General features: G+C 46.4%; 1 protein-coding gene across 2 annotated transcripts in view; it reads right to left on the minus strand.

The window, feature by feature from the left end:
* The window catches only part of TNFRSF10B (TNF receptor superfamily member 10b), a 51,179-nt gene that overhangs the window by 2,918 nt on the left and 27,821 nt on the right, over positions 1 to 20,440 (minus strand). Inside the window, exons 3-9 of one of the 2 annotated variants that reach the window (XM_010365391.2) lie at positions 8,732 to 8,845; positions 7,572 to 7,683; positions 6,488 to 6,561; positions 6,290 to 6,400; positions 5,679 to 5,710; positions 5,082 to 5,246; positions 1,129 to 1,201 (exon numbers count right to left, since the gene is read on the minus strand). In XM_010365391.2, coding sequence (XP_010363693.1) covers positions 1,129 to 1,201; positions 5,082 to 5,246; positions 5,679 to 5,710; positions 6,290 to 6,400; positions 6,488 to 6,561; positions 7,572 to 7,683; positions 8,732 to 8,845 — 681 coding nt within the window. Of the gene's footprint in view, positions 1 to 1,128; positions 1,202 to 5,081; positions 5,247 to 5,678; positions 5,711 to 6,289; positions 6,562 to 7,571; positions 7,684 to 8,731; positions 8,846 to 20,440 lie in introns of both variants that reach the window. The other variant, XM_010365390.2, reaches the window with a different exon arrangement.

Here is a 20,440-nt window from a genome sequence, read left to right on the forward strand (position 1 = left end):
AGAGGATCCCACATCAGGCCCAGAACCCAAGGCGGGGAACCTGGACAGCCCTGTGTGTCGGCAAACCTGCCGCTCCAGCGCCCACCCACTTCCAATCCACAGAAAGCGCGCCCACACTGCTTGGCCTCCCCCGCACCCAAGGTGCTTCGGGGAGTCAAGGTCATCAGAGAATCAGCCCTCATACAGAGCTGAGAACCCACCAGGGGAGGATGGATGAACCCTACAGAGGCAGAAAGCAAAATGGGTGAGAGCCCGAGGGAGGGAGAGAGTGGCTGCAGCGGGAGCTCAGAGGAAGGAGGCCGCCTAGGCTGCGCTTGCCATGGGAGCAGGTCCCAGGGCGGCCATGTCTGCATCTGTGCAAAGCACAGGGCCTGGGACAGGGGACCTCTGTTTTCACCCAGCTCGGCCTCATTTCCTGGGGCTGCGGCAGAGCTAGGTGGAGGCAAACAGACTCTGAGCAAGAAGCGAACCCAAAGACTGAGCAACGCTGCCCAGATCCCGGGACAATGAGGGGTTAAATGAGATGTGTGTGCAACATGATGCGCCCTGCCGTCCTTAGAGATAGACAGGGCCAGGAACAGGAGGCTATGTTTTCCAACGGCCTCATTGAAAAAACGTCAGAAACAAGCGACATTCATTTTAATGTATGGTACTGAATATATTTAAAATATAATTTAATATACAACCAATATACAAAAATTATGAGTCAAATATTTTCCACTCTTTTCTGCATTAAGTCTTTGGAATTCATATGTCATTTACACAATAGCTCTGCAAATTGGGCTTAGGCACAAGTCAAGAGCTCCTTAGACCCCTGGGGTTAGTACTGCTGTGCAGGACAGGCCAGCCCCTCAGGAGGTCCCTGAGGCAGGAGCTACATCAGTCCCTGAACAAAGGAGGAGAGAGGACAAGGGGACGGACAGAGTCATTAGGGTCATTGATATGGTGCAGAGAGGATGAGGTAGAGTGGGGGGAAGACAGTTTGGGGTCCAGATGGTCTATACTGCAGGACCCCCTGCTTCATCCATGGAATACTCTGGAAGAATCCTCTCACCTATGGGGACAGAAATTAGGACACTGTCCCTATTCCCTCCATTCCTGCTGCATCTCCAGGAGCAAAACACTTACTCTCAATGGGGTCATTTTCATTCACTGGAACCAGCAGCCCCCTCCTCTGAGGCCCTTCAGCTTCTGCCCGTTCCTGTAACACACAGTGTGGAACATCCTGGTCAGAGCCAGGAGTCCTGCAGTCCAGTACTGAGCCAGACCACCAGCCAGCCCTGAGACCTGCAGCACGTCACTTCCAGAACATTGTTCTGAAAGTTCCGGCAACAAGACAGGAAACAAAGGGGCAAGACTCTCGGAAGGAGGCCAATATAGCAGTCAATACTTTAGATTAGGAGTGTATATTTTTAAAACCCCAAGGTTTAAATTGTAATACTTAAAAATGAATACGTCCTGATGACTTTTTTTTTTTTTTTTTTTTTTTTTTGAGACAGAGTCTTACTCTGTCTCCTAGGCTGGAGTGCAATGGTGCGATCTTGGCTCACTGCAACCTCCACCTCTGGGTTCAAGAGATTCTCCTGCCTCAGCCTCCCAAGTAACTGGGATTACAGGTGTGTGCCACCATGCCCAGCTAATTTTTGTATTTTATTTTTGTATATTTAGTAGAGACAGGGTTTCACCATATTGGCCAGGCTAGTCTCAAGCTCCTGACCTCAAGTGATCCGCCCAGCTCAGTCTCCCAAATTGTTGGGATTGCAGGCGTGAGCCACTGCACCCAGCCCTGATGAATGTTAAAACACATAACAGAGGCTGGGCATGGTGGCTCACACCTGTAATCCCAGCACTCTGGGAGGCTGAGGTGTGAGGATTGCTTGAGCCCAGGAGTTTGAGACCAGCCTGGGCAACATAGTGAGATCCTGTCTCTAAAATAAAATAAAAATAAAATAAAATAAAATATAAAATAACATAAAAGCTGGGTGTGGTGGCACGAAACTGTCGTCCTAGCTACTCAGGAGGCTGAGGCAGGAGGATCACTTGGCCTTAGGAGGTCAAGGCTGCAGTGAGCCATGATTGTACCACTGAACTCCAGCCTGGGTGACAGAGTGAGACCCATCTCAGAAAAGAAAGAAAAGAAAAGTAGCCGCAGACATAATAAGTTAGAAAATGGACTTACAAGAAGACCCGAAATGCAAAGAAACATCTTTGATGAGGAATAGGAATAATTTATCTGAAATAAACCCCCAAATCTTGACTGAGTTATAACAAAAGACTTGAAATACTATCTTCTTTGATAATAAAATTGAACATTGAAAGGATCTCAATCATTCCTAGAACCATTTATTAATTTAAATTAATATTTTTTAACATCCAGTGATTATGTGGCGGCAGGGGGGTGGGTGCTGGAGAAAATCTTGTAATTCTTTTTTTTTTTTTTTTTTTTTTGAGACGGAGTCTCGCTCTGTCGCCCAGGCTGAAGTGCAGTGGCCGGATCTCGGCTCACTGCAAGCTCCGCCTCCCGGGTTTATGCCATTCTCCTGCCTCAGCCTCCCGAGTAGCTGGGACTACAGGCGCCTGCCACCTCGCCCGGCTAGTTTTTTGTGTTTTTTAGTAGAGACGGGGTTTCACTGTGTTAGCCAGGATGGTCTCGATCTCCTGACCTCGTGATCCACCCGTCTCGGCCTCCCAAAGTGCTGGGATTACAGGCTTGAGCCACCGCGCCCGGCCGAAAATCTTGTAATTCTAAATTTTATCTAATTCTAAATTTTAAGATGTGTAAAAATAATTTTGAAAACATATTTGCTGTCTAAGATATTAAAACATATTAGACAGTTTTGTTTGGTGTTGTACATGATATAATCCTTTTCATGTCAATACCACATATATACATATGCATGTATGTACATAGATGGCATATGCATAAAGAGCTTAGCAAAGAATCTCAAGAAATTATCCACTGTAGTTACATGAAATAAGAAGGGCCAGAAGCCTGGGGAAAGAGTGAAGAAGACTCTTGATATGATCAAGTTTTTTCATACTCTGGTGGATGTGTGGCTAATGGGTGACCTGCTTTTTAAAAATGATCAGGCCGGCCGGGCGCGGTGGCTCACGCCTGTAATCCCAGCACTTTGGGAGGCTGAGGCGGGCGGATCACAAGGTCAGGAGATCAAGACCATCCTGGCTAACTCTGTGAAACCCCGTCTCTACTAAAAATACAAAAAAAAAAAAATTAGCTGGGCATGGTGGCAGGCGCCTGTAATGCCAGCTACTCAGGAGGCTGAGGCAGGAGAATGGCGTGAACCCGGGAGGTGGAGCTCACAGTGAACCGAGATTGTGCCACTGCACTCCAGCCTGGGCGACAGAGCGAGACTCTGTCTCAAAAAAAACAAAAACAAAAACAACAACAAAAAAAAATGATGAGGCCAGGCATGGTGGCTCATGCTTGTAATCCCAGCATTTTGGGAGGCCAAGAAGGGTGAATTGCCTGAGCTCAGGAGTTCGAGACCAGCCTAGGCAACATGACCAAACCCTGTCTCTACAAAAAAATACAAAAGTTAGCTGCACACGGTGGCACATGCCTATAGTCCCAGCTGCTCAGGAAGCTGAGGTGAGAGGATGAGTGGAGCCCAGGAGGCAGGGGTTGCAATGAGCCAAGATCGTACCACTGCACTCCAGCCTGGGTGATACAGTAAGATCCTGTCTCAAAAAAAAAAAAAAAAAAAAAAAAAAAAAAATGTTCAAAGTGATTAATAAGCATGGAGGAAGTATTGGCATTATTCATGTGTTTCCTTTTAAAATCTCTTCTCTTTATTAAAAAGAAAGTGGTATAGATGCAAGGAAGAAACAGAAACAGTCTAGGTGGAAGAGATCACTGCCCACATAAACATTTGATATTTTCAAGGACAAGATCTAGTTTAAAAAAAAAAAAAAGAGTGAAGAGGAAGACAGAAAAAAAGTAAACATTTGACATGTAGCAAAGGAGGTGGCAAAAGGGCAAAGGCAGAGGGAAAAGGAAGAATTGGTCGCTAAGTGAGCTTGGAAGAAGGAAACAGCGACTCAGAACAATTCAGGGAGTTCCTCAGCTTATATTGAATCAAAAATTCAATTCTGTTTAGATTATATTGTGGTATGTTAAAAATCAAATCATTAGCCGGGCGAGGTGGCTTACGCCTGTAATCCCAGCACTTTGGGAGGCCGAGGCGGGTGGATCACGAGGTCAGGAGATCGAGACCATCCTGGTTAACACGGTGAAACCCTGTCTCTACTAAAAACACAAAAACTTAGCCGGGCGTGTGGGCGCCTGTAGTCCCAGCTACTCAGAAGGCTGAGGCAGGAGAATAACATGAACCCGGGAGGCGGAGCTTGCAGTGAGCCGAATTGCGCCACTGCACTGCAGCCGGGGCGACAGAGTGAGACTACTTCTCACAAAAAAAAAAAAAAGAAAGAAAAATCAAATCCTTAAAAATAAAACACTGCAAGAAAATGGATAATCTCATCCTATGTTCGAGGGAAGGACTTTCAGTGCTTACGAGCAATGAACAATAAATGTATATACAGATTTCCCACCTACTCAGTATCATATCAAAACTGATGGATTGATATGAACTGATTGTGTGCTAGTGTCCAATACAAAAGCCCTCTGTGCATCAACTCGGAATCCTGCTTTTTAGAAGCTGCCATACAAACTTTGAAATATGTTCAATGTAATAACAATTTCAGAGTAAATTTAAAACTCCTGCTGTTACGAGCAGGGGCTCCTTAAGTTCTGTTAGCAGCACACAATGGAGACTGTGCAGCCTTAGTCAGTTACCAATGAACTCTGTGACCCCTACTCTGTGCCTGTGGAGCTCCAGGCTCTGGGGACACAGCAAGGACAGGACAGGGAGTAAGAAGCAGATGTCCCGCAGACTGGCACAGTCACCACCTCAGTGCAGCTGCTTTGTCCCCTGCAGTCCCCTGTCTCCTTCAGGTTCCATTTCCCCTGGGCCAGGAGAGCTAAGGCACTGCCCTCTTGCACTGTCGATGAAATCCCAGGTAAGCAGCGGGCCGGGAAACAAAATGACCTGTCCCCCACTCACCAGCAGACGCTCTGACTCCCCTGGGGACAAAGTGTTGACATCTGTCTGCTCTGCTGGCTCCTGGATTTCCATTTCCTGTTCAGGGACCTGGGTGGGCTGCAAGATACTCACGATCTCATTGAGGGCATTGTCCTCAGCCCCAGGCCGTTGTGGGGAACGTGAGCTCTGGAAAAAACATTGGGAAGGCAAGGAGTCGACTCAGGAGTCCACACCTGGGGCTCGCTGCAGGGTCCCCAGTATGCAGCTGGACCCGCCATCCCCACCTCCTCTCAGTGAGGTCACCGCAGGCAGCCCAGTCTCAGCACATCCAGGACCTGCTGCTGGGGCCAGAGCCCCAGTGCTGTGCTCAGGCAGACACCCCATCCCCAGGGTGCGGGCTGTGGGGTGAGGGTGTCACCTGGGCTGCAGCAGGGCTCACCAGCACATGCGGTGCTCAAAACAGCCATGTGTTCCCCACAGTCAGCCCAGAACCCCCAGGCCACTTCAGAGAATCAGGGCAGCCATGAGGACAATGGGGACCCATCCACCCAGGTTCTGCTGTCCCAGGAAGCAGTTCCTGAGCCCCTGAGCCCCCAGCTCCTGGAGAAACCTACTCACACTGTCCATACGCCCAGGGTCCCCGCCACCACCTAAAAGAGAAGGAGTCTCCTTAGCAGGAGGGGAGGGGCCCACACAGCACCTCCCTCCCAGAGGACAGCGGGGCACAGGGGTGGGCTGGGGGCAGGGACACTGGACAAGGAGCCCCGGGCCTGGGGACAGGAATGGGGTCTTCCAACTCAGAGACACCCTGAGGAAGGGGGATGAGAAGGGGAACTAGAGTAAAAACAAACACGTGGAAAATCTCTGTGTTCTGCTCTGACCAAGGCTGAATAAATCCTGTGACCACTTCTCATCCTGACCCTTGTCACCCAGTTGAGGAGCCAACTGCCCTCTGCCTGGCTGGGCCTGAAGGTGGGAGGAACTGGCCCTGCCTTCCTGAACTTGGCTGGGAGATGAGGGGACCCCCAGCTCCAGGAGAGGGACTGATGAGACCAGGGTTCTGGGGTATGCCTGGGATGTGGGGATGGGGGTGACCACAAGGAGGAGGATATAGCCAGGCTGGAGACACTAAGACTTGGGGGAGGGGCAGCCGTTTCTGTCTGTGGGAATAGAGTGGGAGGGGGCAGGGCAGAGAGTGCCCAGTGCCTCCGCCCTCAGCCGGCACCTACCTGAGCAGACACCTTTCAGGTAAGGAAGGACTTTCTTCCACAGTGAAGTCTTCCAAACAATCACAGCCACAACCACGACGACAACTGAAACTGTGACCCCTATGATGATGCCTGAGAGGGAACAGGGAGAGGCAGGAGTCCCAGGGCTGGTGGTCACTGTCTTCTCCACAGCTGGGGCTTCCCCAGTGTGCTTTGTACCTGATTCGTTGTGGACACACTCGATGTCACTCCAGGGCGTACAATCCTTGTCCTTGACCATCCCTCTGGGGCACCTGGGTACACATAGAGAGGGAGAGGGGGGACTCTTGATGGAAAGCTGGCCAGGTGGGATGAAAGAGGAGCCACCCTTCCTCCCCAGTGTCCCTGAGAAGGTGTCAGGGGAAGGGCAGGTTCCTCGTGTCTGCAGGGAGTCCCACTATCCTCCCTTGTTGAGGCTGGGGAAGGATCTGAGCATGCGCACTTCAGCCCCCTCGGCCTCCCTGCCCTGGGGTCAGAGCTGTAGCTCCGGGAGCCTTCTGTGCTGGGCACACACTGAGCTTCCCTGGGCTGCAGGGGAGGCTGCGTTAGGAGGAGCCACACTCCAGGGGAAGGTCACAAGCCCCTATGGCCACAAGCTGAGTCCGGTCTTCCAGTCAACCACAAAAGTGAGCTCTTGTCCCCACCTGTCTGCCCATTCCTCCCAATCACAGCAAATACTAGGGGGGCCAGAGACGAGCAAATTACCCTTGGCCCCTAAAACCCAAATAGAGAAAAGACAGGTCTTATTGAGGGATCAGGGGCCAGGGGCGAGGCCAGCTGGGTGGGCTCAGGTCCTCATGGGAACTTGAAGGAGCTCCACCCACGGCCTTATTATGCCTTTTGTGGGCTGTGGACACTTTCGTCTTTATGGACCCCTGCCTGCATAAAAAATGTTAAAAATTACATTTTATTGCTGAATTGGTATAAAGACGAATATATCCCTGGCTGCATTCTACTCATTCTTCTCATTTCAAAAGAAATTAAATCATTTCATGGGCCCCTAAAAGTATCATGGGCCCTACGTCATGGCCTTCTGTGGTCAGTGAACAAGTCAGCCTGGCCAAGGGGACTCATGCCGGGGAGGGGTGGGAAGGGGCTGGTGCAGGGGGCGGGGGCGGGGGACAGGCGGACGGATCAGGAGGGGCAGCCGCAGACTCAAGGATGCCCCATGGGGGTGCTCTCAGAGGACGGACAGGGGTACAAGGAGGCTTGGGTCTTCTTGGGGTTCTGTGGAGCTGCTGGGAGCCCCTGGCTGCTGTCTCACCCTGTGCGGCACTTCCGGCAAATCTCGGGGGAATCTTCTTCCCGGAAGGTGCCTTCTTTGCACTGACACACCGTGTTTCTGGTCGTGGTGCAGGAATTCACCTCCACTTCACCTGACGATAGAGCACAAGGTTTTGGGATATGTTTTCCTGATGTGTCCCTTGACCCTTCCTCCCCACCCCAAGACCCTCCTACTCAGCTTAATTCAGTTCGCCAAGGAGTTCTGAGGGCCACTTTCTGCACCAGCACACTCGTGGCTCATATAGGACGCCCACCCTTCAGCTGTCACCAACACTCAGAGTCATACAAAAGGACCACAATTCATTATTTATTACATTAGATTAGGGGAAAGCATTGTTTAGGGAACAAGTATCGTTTAGATCACACGGTCAGTAGCAAGGGAAGTGCAAGGCATCACCTGAGAGACTGCAAGGAGAGGAGCCCTTGGGTGATTTCCCCAAGGCCCGGCCTGCTGGGGAGGAGGGAGAGGCCTGAGAACCGGAATGATGAGTGAGGCCGAGCACTTGCCAAGAGCACAGAGCCCGGGGGAGAGAGCCTGGTCCTGAAGCAGACCCGTGCCACCGCTGAGACCCAGCCCTGTGCACTCGGCCAGGCTCATAGCCCCACCCCTTTGCAGCTGACAGTCTAGAAGGTTTCCTTACCATGTAGCATACATTATACAAATAATTTCTGTATTATTATTATTATTATTGTTATTATTATTATTATTATTGAGACAGGGTTTTGCTCTGTTGCCTGGGCCGGAGTGCAGTGACACAATCTTGGCTCCCTGCAACCTCCACCTCCTGGGCTCAAGAGAGCCTCCTGCCTCAGCTTCCTAAGTAGCTGGGAATACAGGCACACACCATCACGCCTGGCTAATGTTTATATTTTTGTAGAGACGGGGTTTCTTATGTTGCCCAGGATGGTTTCAAACTCCTGGGTTCAAGCGATGCCTCCCAAAGTGTTGAGATTACAGGCATGAGCCGCTGTGCCTGGCCTGTTTTATTTACTAAAAAATTCGAAGACAAAATTGTGGAACAAAGTATGACAAAGACCAAGGCGGACCAGTATCTAGGTCTCCTGATCCCATTTTAGCTATGACTTTTATGTCATCACCCTGCATTCCACCTTTAGGCATGGGGTCCTTATGTTCTGTACCTGAGTCACACTTGGTGCAGCGCAAGCAGAAAAGGAAGTCATTCCAGTGACTGCTGTAGTCCTGTCCATATTTGCAGGAGATACAATCTCTACTGTCTTCTGAGATATGGTGTCCTGGGAGGGGAGAGAAAAGCTGGTGAATGAAATGTCACAGGATTCCCAGAAGCTGGCAGTGGTGGCTGGGGGACTGCTTTTTCAGGGATGTGTGGAACCCAAACAGGGAAATCTCTATTTAGCTTGGTCAGTTTGTCAATTCTGCATTTACACACCTTAACTGCCAAAGAAATATAAGCCACACATTTATTTATTTTACTTTATTTTATTTTTTACTTTTGAGACGTAGTCTTATTCTGTCGCCCAGGCTGGAGTGCAGTGGCACGATCTTGGCTCACTGCAACCTCTGCCTCCAGGGTTCAAGCGATTCTCCTGCCTCAGCCTCCTCAGTAGCTAGGACTACAGGCACGTACCACCACACCTGGCTAATTTTTGTATTTTTTTAGGAGAGACAGGGTTTCACCATATTGGCCAGGCTAGTCTCGATCTCCTGACCTTGTGATCCACCTGCCTCGGCCTCCCAAAGTACTGGGATTACAGGCTTGAGCCACTGCGCCCGGCCTATTTATTTATTTATTTAGACAGGGTCTTGCTCTATAGCCCAAGCTGGAGTGCAGTGGTGTGATCTCAGCTCACTGTACCCTCGACCTCCCAGACGCCCCCTCTCGCCCACCCACAAATAGCTGGGACTACAGGTGCACACCACCACACCGGGTTAATTTTTTGTGTACTTTTTTTTTTGTAGAGACGAGATTTCACCATGTTGCCTAGGCTGGTCTCAAACTCCTGGGCTCAAGCGATTCACTCTCCTTGGACTCCCAAGGTGCTGGGAATACAGGTGTAAGCCACGTGCCCAGCCCACATATGAAATTTAAATTCACACTCAGCACATTAAAAAAAGTGAGAACGGGTAAAATTAATTTTAATAATGCATTTTAATTTAATGTACCCCAGATAATATCACTTAAATATATAATCCATGTAAAATGTTGAGATATTTTACAGCATTTTTTTATAGTATGTCTTCAAATCCTGCATATATTTCAACTCAAGGCACATCTCAATTTGCAGTAGAATATTTATTTCTTTTTTATTTTTGAGATGGAGTCTTGCTCTGTTGCCCAGGCTAGAGTACAGTGATCTCAGCTCACTGCAACCTCCGCCTCCTGGGTTCAAGCGATTCTCCTGCCTCAGCCTCCCTAGTAACTGGGATTACAGGCACCCACCACCGCACCCGGCTAATTTTTGTATTTTTAGTAGAGACAGGGTTTCACCATCTTGGCCAGGCTGGTCTTGAACTCCTGACCTTGTGATCCGCCCGCCTCTCATATTTCAAGTGATTGGCAATCACATGGGCCTAGAGACTACTATATTAGACAGTGCCATTTAGACCTTTAAAATGCACAGAATAATGTCCTAATACCTGTTCTGAATGAGCTCCTAGCCAGGGGAAGATACACCAGGAGCAGAAGTCATAGAACAATGGGAAAAACCTTCAAAATTTAAGCTCACACCATCAGCCATGGGAAGAAAATGGGAGGAATCTCTACAGAGCCAAAGAATGATTCAAAGAGGGACTAAAGCTGCCCTGGAAGGAAGATGTGTTTCAAATTGGAAAGTGTGAGTCCCGCCAACTCTGCTTTTCTTTTACCAGATTGTTTTTGGTCAGTAAGTCCTTTTTACTTCCATACAACTTTGAATATAAGTTCTTCCATTTTTAAAATAACACCACTGAGATTTTGATAGGGATTGCATTGAGTCTGTATATTGCTTTGGGTAATTTAACACCATTTTGATCTATGAACATGGAATATCTTCCTGTTTATTTTGGTTTTCTTTAATTTCTTACAGCAATGTTTGATAGTTTTCAGTGTAAAAGTTTCTCAGTAGCAAAGAACAATCCAAAAAGGAAATTAAGAAAACACTTTCATTGACAATGACATAAAAACAAATAAAACATTTAGGAATAATATTTAACAACGAGGTGCAAGACTTTTGAAAAACATTTGTCTACATATCCAAGAAGCTCAATGATCTCCAAGCAGGATAAGTTAAAAGAGAACTACACTGAGACACATTATAGTCAAATGGACAAAAGCCCAACACAAACAGAAAATCCTGAAAGCAGCAAGTAGCCCACTCAGTATGTACAAGGGAACCCCAATAAGGTTATTAGCTAATTTCTCACCAGGAACCATAGAGGCCAGAAAGGAGTGGGTAACATATTTAAAGTGCCAAAAACCAAAAACACACACAAAATCCTGCAACCAAGAATTTGATATCCAGCAATACTATCATTCAAGAATGAATAAGAAATTAAGACATTCTTAGATAAGTGAAAGGTAATGGAGCACATTACTAGTAGATCTGCCCTGTGAAATGCTAAAAGGAGTCCCTTAGGAGGTAATGTAATGACATTAGGTAATAGCTCAAAGGCATATGAAGAGATAAAGAATACTGGAAAAGGTAATGATATAGGTAAATATAAATGTTGGTACACAGCTACTCAGGTTGCTATAATAAAATACCATAGACCAAGTGGCTTAAACAATAGACATTTACTTCTCATAGTTCTAGAGATGGCCATCATCTTGCTGTGCATTCACATAACCTCTTCCTTGTGCACACGAGAAGAGAGAGAGCACGCAAGTTGTCTGGTGTCTTTTCTTAAAAAGGCACTAATCCCATTATGAGGGCCTCACCCTCATGACCTCATCTAAACCCAATTACTTCCCAAAGGCACCATCTCCAAATACCATCACATTGGATAGTAAGGCTTCAACATATGATTTTGGGAGACACAATTCAGTCTGTAGCACATTTGGTACATTTGGCTTGTACATTAGGTACATTTGGCTTGTAAATCCTCTTGTTTACTGATATGATTTAAAGAGCAAATGCAGAAAACAATAATTACAAATTGATGTTAATAGGCACACAATGTACAAGGATGTGATCTATGACAACAACCAGATGGAGGAGGAAAGATGGAGAAGTACAGGAGCGCAGTGTTTGCATACCATTGAAATTATGTTGGCATTACTAAAACTAAGCTCAAGTCCATCTCAGAAAGGGGCCGGTGGGTCCCCAAACCCATCCTGTCTGATTTCCCCATTTTAGTATGCATAATTGGAATAGACACACACAGCAGCTGGCACAATCCCCACCTTCATTCCCTGACATGTGAAGTGAAGACTATTATGGTGGAAAAGACCAGGTGGAAGCCACCAGATTTTCATTTACTTAAAAAAAAAAAAAAAAAAAAAAGTACATCAAAAGCAATACCAGATGGGCATGGTGGCTCATGTCTGTAATTCCAGCACACTGGGAGGTCAAGGCAGGAGGATTGCTTGAGGCCAGGGGTTTAAGACCAGCCTGGGCAACGTAGTGAGACTCCATCTGTACACACACATACAAAATTATCCAGGTATGATGGTACATGCCTGTAGTCTTAGCTGCTCAAGAAGCTGAGGCAGGAGGATTGCTTGAGCCCAGGAGTTCAAGCTGCAGTGGGCGCTGATTATGCCACTGCACTCCAGCCTGGGTGACAGAGTGATACCCCACCTGTAAAGCACAAAAAAACAAAAGCAATGCCACACTCCTGGAGGGACTGCAGAGATCATTACCACCATCCAGGATGCATCTGTGGTGATTCCCACCACATGCCCATTGAACTTGCCTATTTGGCTTGTGCCAAAGACAGTTGGGTCTTGGTGAATGACAGTGGATTATCACAAGCTTAACCAAGTCGTGATTCCAGTTGTAACTGCTGTACCCGATGTGGTTTCATTGTTTGAGCAAATCACCACATCCCTGTCACCCTGGTACCTGGTATGCAGGTAATGAATTGGCAAATGCTTTGTTGTTTATACCTGTCAATAAGGACTCCCAGAGAAGCAGTTTGCTTTCAGTTGGCAAGGCCAGCAATATACCTTCACTATCCTATCTCCGGGATGCATCAACTTGCAGCCCTATGTCATAATTTAGTTTGCAGTGCTTTTTGCTTTTTTCTTTTTTTGACAGAGTCTTGCTCTGTCGCTCAGGCTAGAGTACAGTGGCATGATCTCAGCTCACTGCAACTTCCACCTCCTGGGTTCAAGCGATTCTCATGCCTCAGCCTCCCAAGTAGCTGGGATTACCCGTGTGCGCCACCACATCCAGCTAATTTTTGTATTTTTAGTAGAGATGAGGTTTCACCATGTTGGCCAGGCTGGTCTAGAACTCCTGGCCTCAAGTGACCCATCCACCTTGGCCTCCCAAAGTGCTGGGATTACAGGCGTGAGCCGCCACATCTGGCCTGCAGGGATATTGATGGCCTTTCCCTTCCACAAGACATCACACAAGATGATCCATTACATTGATGACATTATACTGATTGAACCTCATGAGCAAGAAGTAGCAATTACTCTTGACTTACTGGTAACACATTTGCATGTCAGGGGATGGGAAATAAATCTGACAAAATTTTAAGGGCCTTCTACCTCAGTAGAAGGACAACAACTCGGAAGCAAATTCCTAGTTGTTGAATGGTGTGGGGCATAAAATATTCCTTCTCGGCCAGGCGCGGTGGCTCAAGCCTGTAATCCCAACACTTTGGGAGGCTGAGGCAGGCGGATCACGAGGTCAGGCGATCGAGACCATCCTGGCGAACACGGTGAAACCCCGTCTCTACTAAAAATACAAAAAATTAGCCAGGCGAGGTGGCAGGCGCCTGTAGTCCCAGCTACTAGGGAGGCTGAGGCAGGAGAATGGCATGAACCCAGGAGGCGGAGCTTGCGGTAAGCCGAGATCACACCACTGCACTCCAGCCTGGGTGACAGAGCAAGACTCCACCTCAAAAAAAACAAACAAACAAAAAAAACCAAAAAAACAAAAAAACATATTCCTTCTCTTCTAAGACAGTCTAAGATAAAAGATAAATTGTTGTATCTGCCACCCCCCACCCCCAACAACCAAGAAAATGACACAATGCCTAGTGTGCTTATTTTGATTTTGGTGGTAACATAATCCTCACTTGGGTGTATTGCTCTGGCCTATTTATCAAGTGACCTGAAAATGTGCTAGTTTTGAGTGGTGCTCAAAACAAGAGAAGGCTCTGCAACAGGTCCAGGCTGCCATAGACATTTTTCTGTCACTTGGGCCATACGACCCAGCAGACCCAATGGTGCTTGAAGTATTGGTGGCAGACAGCAATACTGTTTTGAACCTTTGGTAGCCCACTCGAGGTCAACCACAGCACAGGCCCTTAGGTTTTGGAGCAAAGACTTGCCATCCTCTGCAAATAACTACTCTCCTTTTGAGAAACAGCTCTTGGCTTGCTTCTGGGCCTTAGGGCAGACTGAATGTTAAGCACAGGCCACCAAATTACTCTACGACCTGACTGCTCATCGTGAACTGAGTGTTATTTTGCCTACCAAGCCATAAGTTTGGGCACATACAGCCTGAAATTTCCATTTCCATTTTCAAATGTAATTAGTATATATACAAAATTGGGCTTAAGCAGGCCCTGAAGGCACAAGAAAGTTACATGAAGAAGTGGCCCAAGTGCCCGTGATCCCCACTCCTGTGATATTACTTTCTTTTGCCCGACCTGCACTTATGGCCTCATGAGAAATTCGCTATGGTCAGTTGCCAGAAGAAGGTTTACAGATGGTTCTGCACCACATACAGGTAATACTTAGAGTGGACATTTGCAGCATCACATCTACTGTTTGGGACATCCCTGAAGGATAGTGGTGAAAGGAAATCCTCTAGATGGGGTGCAGTGGCTCACGCCTGTAATCCCAGCACTTTGGGAGGCCAAGGTGGGCTGATGACCTGAGGTCAGGAGTTCGAGACCAGCCTAACCAACATGGTGAAACCCTGTCTCTACTAAAAATACAAAATTAGCCAAGCATGGTGGCATATGCCCGTAATCCCAGCTACTTGGGAAGATGAGGCAGGGGAATCGCTTGAATCCAGGAGGCAGAGGTTGCAGTGAGCCAAGACCACGCCATTGCACTCTAGCCTGGGCAACAAGAGCGAAACTACATCTGAAAAAAAAAAAAAAAAAAAAAAAGAGATCACTCCACTGGGCAGAACTCTGAGCAGGGCACCTGGTTGTTCATTTTGCTCAGAGGGAAGAATGGCTAGACATGCAGTTATATACTGATTCATGAGCTCTGGTCAATGATTTGGCTAGACAGTCAGAGACTCAGAAGGAAAACTGATAACAAGGAAGTCTGGGGAAGAGGTGTGTGGATAGACCTCTCTGAATGGATAAAAAAGTGATCTTAGCCGGGAAGGATTTTAATAATCAGGTGGATAGGATGACCTGTTCTGTGGATACCAGTCAGCCTCTTTCCCAGCCACCCCTGTTATCACTCAATGGGCTCATGAACAAAGTGTGCGTGGTGGCAGGGATGGAGATTACGTATGGGCTTAACAATACAGACTTCCCTCACCAAGGCCAACCTGGCTGCAGCTGCTACTGAGCGCCCAATCTACAGGCAGGAGAGGCCAACACTGAGTCTCTGAGATAGCACCATTCAGAGGGTCAATCTGCCAGCTACCTGGTGGCAGGTTGATTATTACACTGAACCATTTCTATCATGGAGAGGGCAGCATTTTTACTGGAAGAGAAGCTTATTTTGCACATAGACTTGCCTTCCCTGAACGCAATGCTTCTGTCAAAACTATCCTCTGTGGACTCACAGAATGCCTTATCCACAGTCATGGTATTCACACAGCATTGCTTCTGATTGAGAGACTCACTTGATGGCACATGCATTGCCCACTGTAACAGGCCTGTGCTCATGGAATGACTGGTCTTACCATGTTCCCCACCATCTCAAAGCTGCTGGCTTGATAAGATGGTGGGATATGGCCTTTTGAAGACTCACTTATAATGTCAACTGGATAGCAGTACCTTGAAGGGCTGCAACAAGGTTCTCCAGGAGGCTGTCTATGCTCCGAATTATCCTCCAATACAGGGGGTTGGTTCTTCCATTGCTAGGATTCATGTGTCCAGGAATCTAGGGGCGGAAGTAGGAGTGGCCCCATTCCACATTACCCTTCTTGGCCCGTTAGCAAATTTTTTGCTGCCTGGTTCCTCGACTTTATGCTTTGCTAGAACTCTGAATTTCAGAGGGAGGAATGATTCCATGAGGAGACACAACAATGATTCCATGTAACTTGAAGTTAAGACTGCCACTTGGCCACTCTGGGTTCCTCATGCCTCTGAATCAACAGGCAAAAAACAGTTACACAAACCCTCCTGGCTGGATTGACTGATTCTGACCACAAAGGGGAAATCAAAGGGGAAATTGGACTGTTATTCCACAATGGATGTAAGGAAGAGGATGTCTAGAATGCAGGAGACTCCTTAGGGCATCTCTTAGTATTAGCATGCCCTGTGATTAAAGTCAATGGAAAACTATCACAACCCAATTAAGGCAAGACCACTAATAGCTCGGAGGCTTCAGGAATGAAGGTTGGTTCACTCTACCAGGCATAGAGCCATGACCAGCTGAGGTACTTAGTGAGGGCACAGGGAATACAGAATGCACAGCAAAAGAAGCTTCTTATAAATACCAGCTACAACGACATGACCAGCTATGGAAACAAGGACTGTAATCATTATAAGTATTTCTTCCTTATTGTGTTATATGTGTGTGCTTACGTGTAAATATATGGTAAGCAAATATCTGTGTTTTCTTCCTTCTCTTATCCCCTTGTTAAGTGACATAAGATATTTTGAATTTATATCATAGTATTTAAGTATTGTTTACTCTATAGTATTTATGTTCCAGGGTATCAAGGAGAGGAGTAAACACCACTCAAGGACTTTGCATCCTTTTCTGGAGAAAGGGTTAGTGCGTTTTCAGTTGTATACAGGATAGCTGTATTATGTTAGGTGGAAATACAATCTTATTATTTCCGTTACTTGGAAATTAAGTATGGTTTAAAAGAATTTCAAATCTTTAAAAATTCTGTATTAGTCAGGGCTCTCTAGAGCAGGGGTCTCCAACGTTTTTGCCACCAGGGACTGGTTTCCTGAAAGACAATTTTTCCACGGACTGGAGTTAGGGGAATGGGGATGGCTTCAGGATGATTCAAGCATGTTACATTATTGTGCAGTTTATTTCTATTACTATTACATTGTAACATATAATGAAATAATTATACAACTCGCCATAATGTAGAATCAGTGGGAGCCCTGAGTTTGTTTTCCTAGAACTAGACGGTCCCATCTGGGGGTGATGGAAGACAGTGACAGATCATCAGGCATTAGATTCTCATAAGCAGTGCGCAACCTAGATCTCTCGAATGCGGAGTTCACAATAGGGTTTGCGCTCCTATGACATCTAATGCTGCCGCTGATTTGACAGCATGCAGAGCTCGGGCAGTAATCCTCACTCATCTACAGTTCACCTCCTGCTGTGTGGCCTGGTTCCTAACAGGCCATGGTCCATGGTCCTAACAGTACTGGTCCATGGCCTGGGGGTCGGGGCCCCTGCTCTAGAGAGACAGAGATTTATCCTAAGGAATTGGTTCATGTAACTGTGGAGGCTGGCAATTTCAAAAGGTACAGGATAGGCCAGCAGAGAAGACTCACAGCTCAGGTCTGAAGGCTGCCTGCTGGCAGAACACCTTCTTTCTTGGTGGAGGTCACTCTTTTTTCTATTGAGGCTTTCAACTGATTAGATGGGAACTGCCAACATTATGGGGGTAATCTGCTTGACTCAAAGTCCACTGATTTAAACGTTAATCCCATCTAAAAACAACAACAACAAAAAACACCTTCACAGAAACATCTAGGATAATATTTGGCCAAGTATCTGGGTAACCAAGTTGACATGTAAAATCAACCATCACAAGTCAGCCTTGCTCCATACATATACATGTCCTTAAGATCGACGTCAGTGGTCACACAGTGTGCAAGGATGTGATCTATGACAGCAACAACAGGAAGCTGGAGAGATGGAGCTGTACAGGAGCACAGTATTTGGATTGCAATGAAATTATGCCGGGATTATAAAACTACCTTTTCAGATACTTAAGAAGGTAATTGCAATCTTCAAGAAACCAGTAAGAAAATAAATTTTTGGCTGGGTGCATGGTTCACGCCTGTAATCCCAACACTTTGGGAGGCCAAGGCAGGTGGATCACTTGAGGTCAGGAGTTTGAGACAGCCTGGCCAACATGGTGAAACCCCGTCTCTACTAAAAATACAAAAATTATCAAGGCGTGGTGTCTACTCCTTGTCTCAGGAGGCTGAGGCAGGAAAAACGCTTAAACCCAGCAGCCATAGGCTGCAGTGAGCCGAGATCGCAACACTGCACTCCAGCCTGAGTGACAGAGCAGACCCTCTCTCTCTGTATATATATAATATATATATAAAAGATATATATGTTTAAGATAAATATATACATACATATCTTTAAGATATATATATTAAAATAAGTATATATTTAAATATATATTTATTAAAGATATACATATACAAAATATATGTTTAAGAAAAAAGAAAATACATTTTAAAATATACAGAAAAGAAAAGAAGTAAGTGAAAAATGGTACATGCCAAGAAATAAAGTTTTTTTAAAAGGTGGTAAAGGAGGAACAAAATATATATAAGACATAAAGAAAACAAATAGTTGAAGAGCAGAAACAAATCCTTTCTTGTCAATAACTATGATAACTGAAAATAGTTTAACTCTGCAATTAAAAGGCAGAGATTGGCAGAGTGAGTAAAACAAAAGCAAAAAATAGACCATAATCATCTATATGCTACCCACAAGATTCCTGAATTATTTTTATTAATATTGAAAGACATTCTAAAAAACCCAAATTACACAAATCTTACTTAATAATGTACCATAATGATACATTATTATCATACATAATGTAAGTATCATACATAATGATAGTGATTCATGTCACTGATAAAAATGTGATTATTTAATAATAGTGTTGGGGCAACTAAAAAGGTGGCTGGAAAATAACAAAGTGTCTTCCTTACTTGCCTCTTACAACAAAATAAAGTCCAGGTGGCTCAATGACTTAATTATAAAATAGAAAACCACAAAATGACTGCAAATATATATGAAAAAATTTTTTTTTTTTTGAGACAGGGTCTTACTCTGTCATGCAAGCTGAAGTGCAATGGTGCGATCTCAGCTCACTGCAACCTCTGCTTTCCGGGTTCAAGCAATTCTCCTGCTTCAGCCTACCAAGTAGCTGGGACTACAGGCACGCCACTACACCCAGCTAATGTTTGTATTTTTAGTAGAAACAGGGTTTTGCTTTGTTGGTCAGGCTGGTGTCGAACTCCTGGCCTCAAGTGTTCTTGAACTCCTTGCCCACCTTGGTCTCTCAAAGTGCTGGGATTACAGGTGTGAGTCACCACGCCTGGCATTATATGGGAATTTTTGTTAGAAGTTTGGACCCGGCGCAGTGGCTCACGCCTGTAATCCCAACACTTTGGAAGGCCGAGGTGAGGGGATCCCTTGAGCCCAAGCGGTTAAGGCTACAGTGAACTATGATTCTGCCACCGCACTCCAGCCTGGTCAACAGAGTGAAATCCTATCTCAATCAATCAATCAATCAATCAATCAATGCATAATTTCCCTAATCTGTAAGAATTCATGTGACTCAATGATTAAAACAAACAAACAAACAAAAAAACCTAAACTTTTACAAGGAGTGAAGAAAACCTAGCAGAACCCGTGTACAAATGGTGTCTGTGTCATGAACAGATTCTTGACCTCATTCACAGGAAGAGAAATGCACATTTCGAGGAGTTTCCACGTCTCAGTCCTCGATGCTTGCTATGGCCTGCTCCCTGTGGTTGGAAGAGCCATCTCCCCTCTAGGATGGAAGTTCTCCAACTGCTCCTGCTCAGCCCATTGCAGTCCTGTCTCCCTGGTCTATCGTCTCCAACTGCAAATCCTAATGGGCTCAGTTGTGTCCCTCCTTCTCAGTATTTACAGCTTCTTCCAGGTGGACACCCTCAAGACAGAGGCTTCAAGCATCACCTATGTGCTACGGTCCCCAAATGTGCACTGCTAGCCCTGCCACACACTGTCCCCTCAGAGGCCAAGTTACCCTGAGCAGTTGAGTTTGTTGCCTTGATTGTCCTCATTCCCCACATGTCATCCATCCACACCCCAAATACTTCTTGAATTCTTCCTATTCCTGTCCTGCTCCCTGGTCTTGACTCTGGACCACAGCGATAGGAGCATTTACAGATGAGTTTGTGTCTGCTTCACACTGGGTTCTTCCTTCTCCATGCTCTGCTCCTGACAAGCCCACGCGTGCAATGTGAGAGTTTGCCCTCAGGCAAGCCTTTCCTTTGGCCCTTAGTCATGGAAAAGAAATGCGAATTTGTAAATGGATTTAACAAGCCACTACTTGCCATACTTACCAGCCCTGGAAACCTTCATGCAGCAATCGATTCTTACCTCATACACGCGGGGGAAAGAGGGAAAGAAGTGCGAGGTGAACCAAGCACACTTCAGGCCAGGGTCCTGCTGCATCTCTCGGGGCTCAAATGACCTTACAGGGCACCACGTAACAACCCAGGGGAGCACCTCACACTCAAGGCCCTCCACCTGCTTCCTGTCTTGCTCCGCTTCAATCCAGGAGTGGGCGCTTAGGATGCACATCCAATGC

This window comes from Rhinopithecus roxellana, chromosome 9 (genome assembly GCF_007565055.1).
Source record: "Rhinopithecus roxellana isolate Shanxi Qingling chromosome 9, ASM756505v1, whole genome shotgun sequence".
In the NCBI taxonomy this organism is placed as follows: Eukaryota; Metazoa; Chordata; class Mammalia; order Primates; family Cercopithecidae; genus Rhinopithecus; species Rhinopithecus roxellana.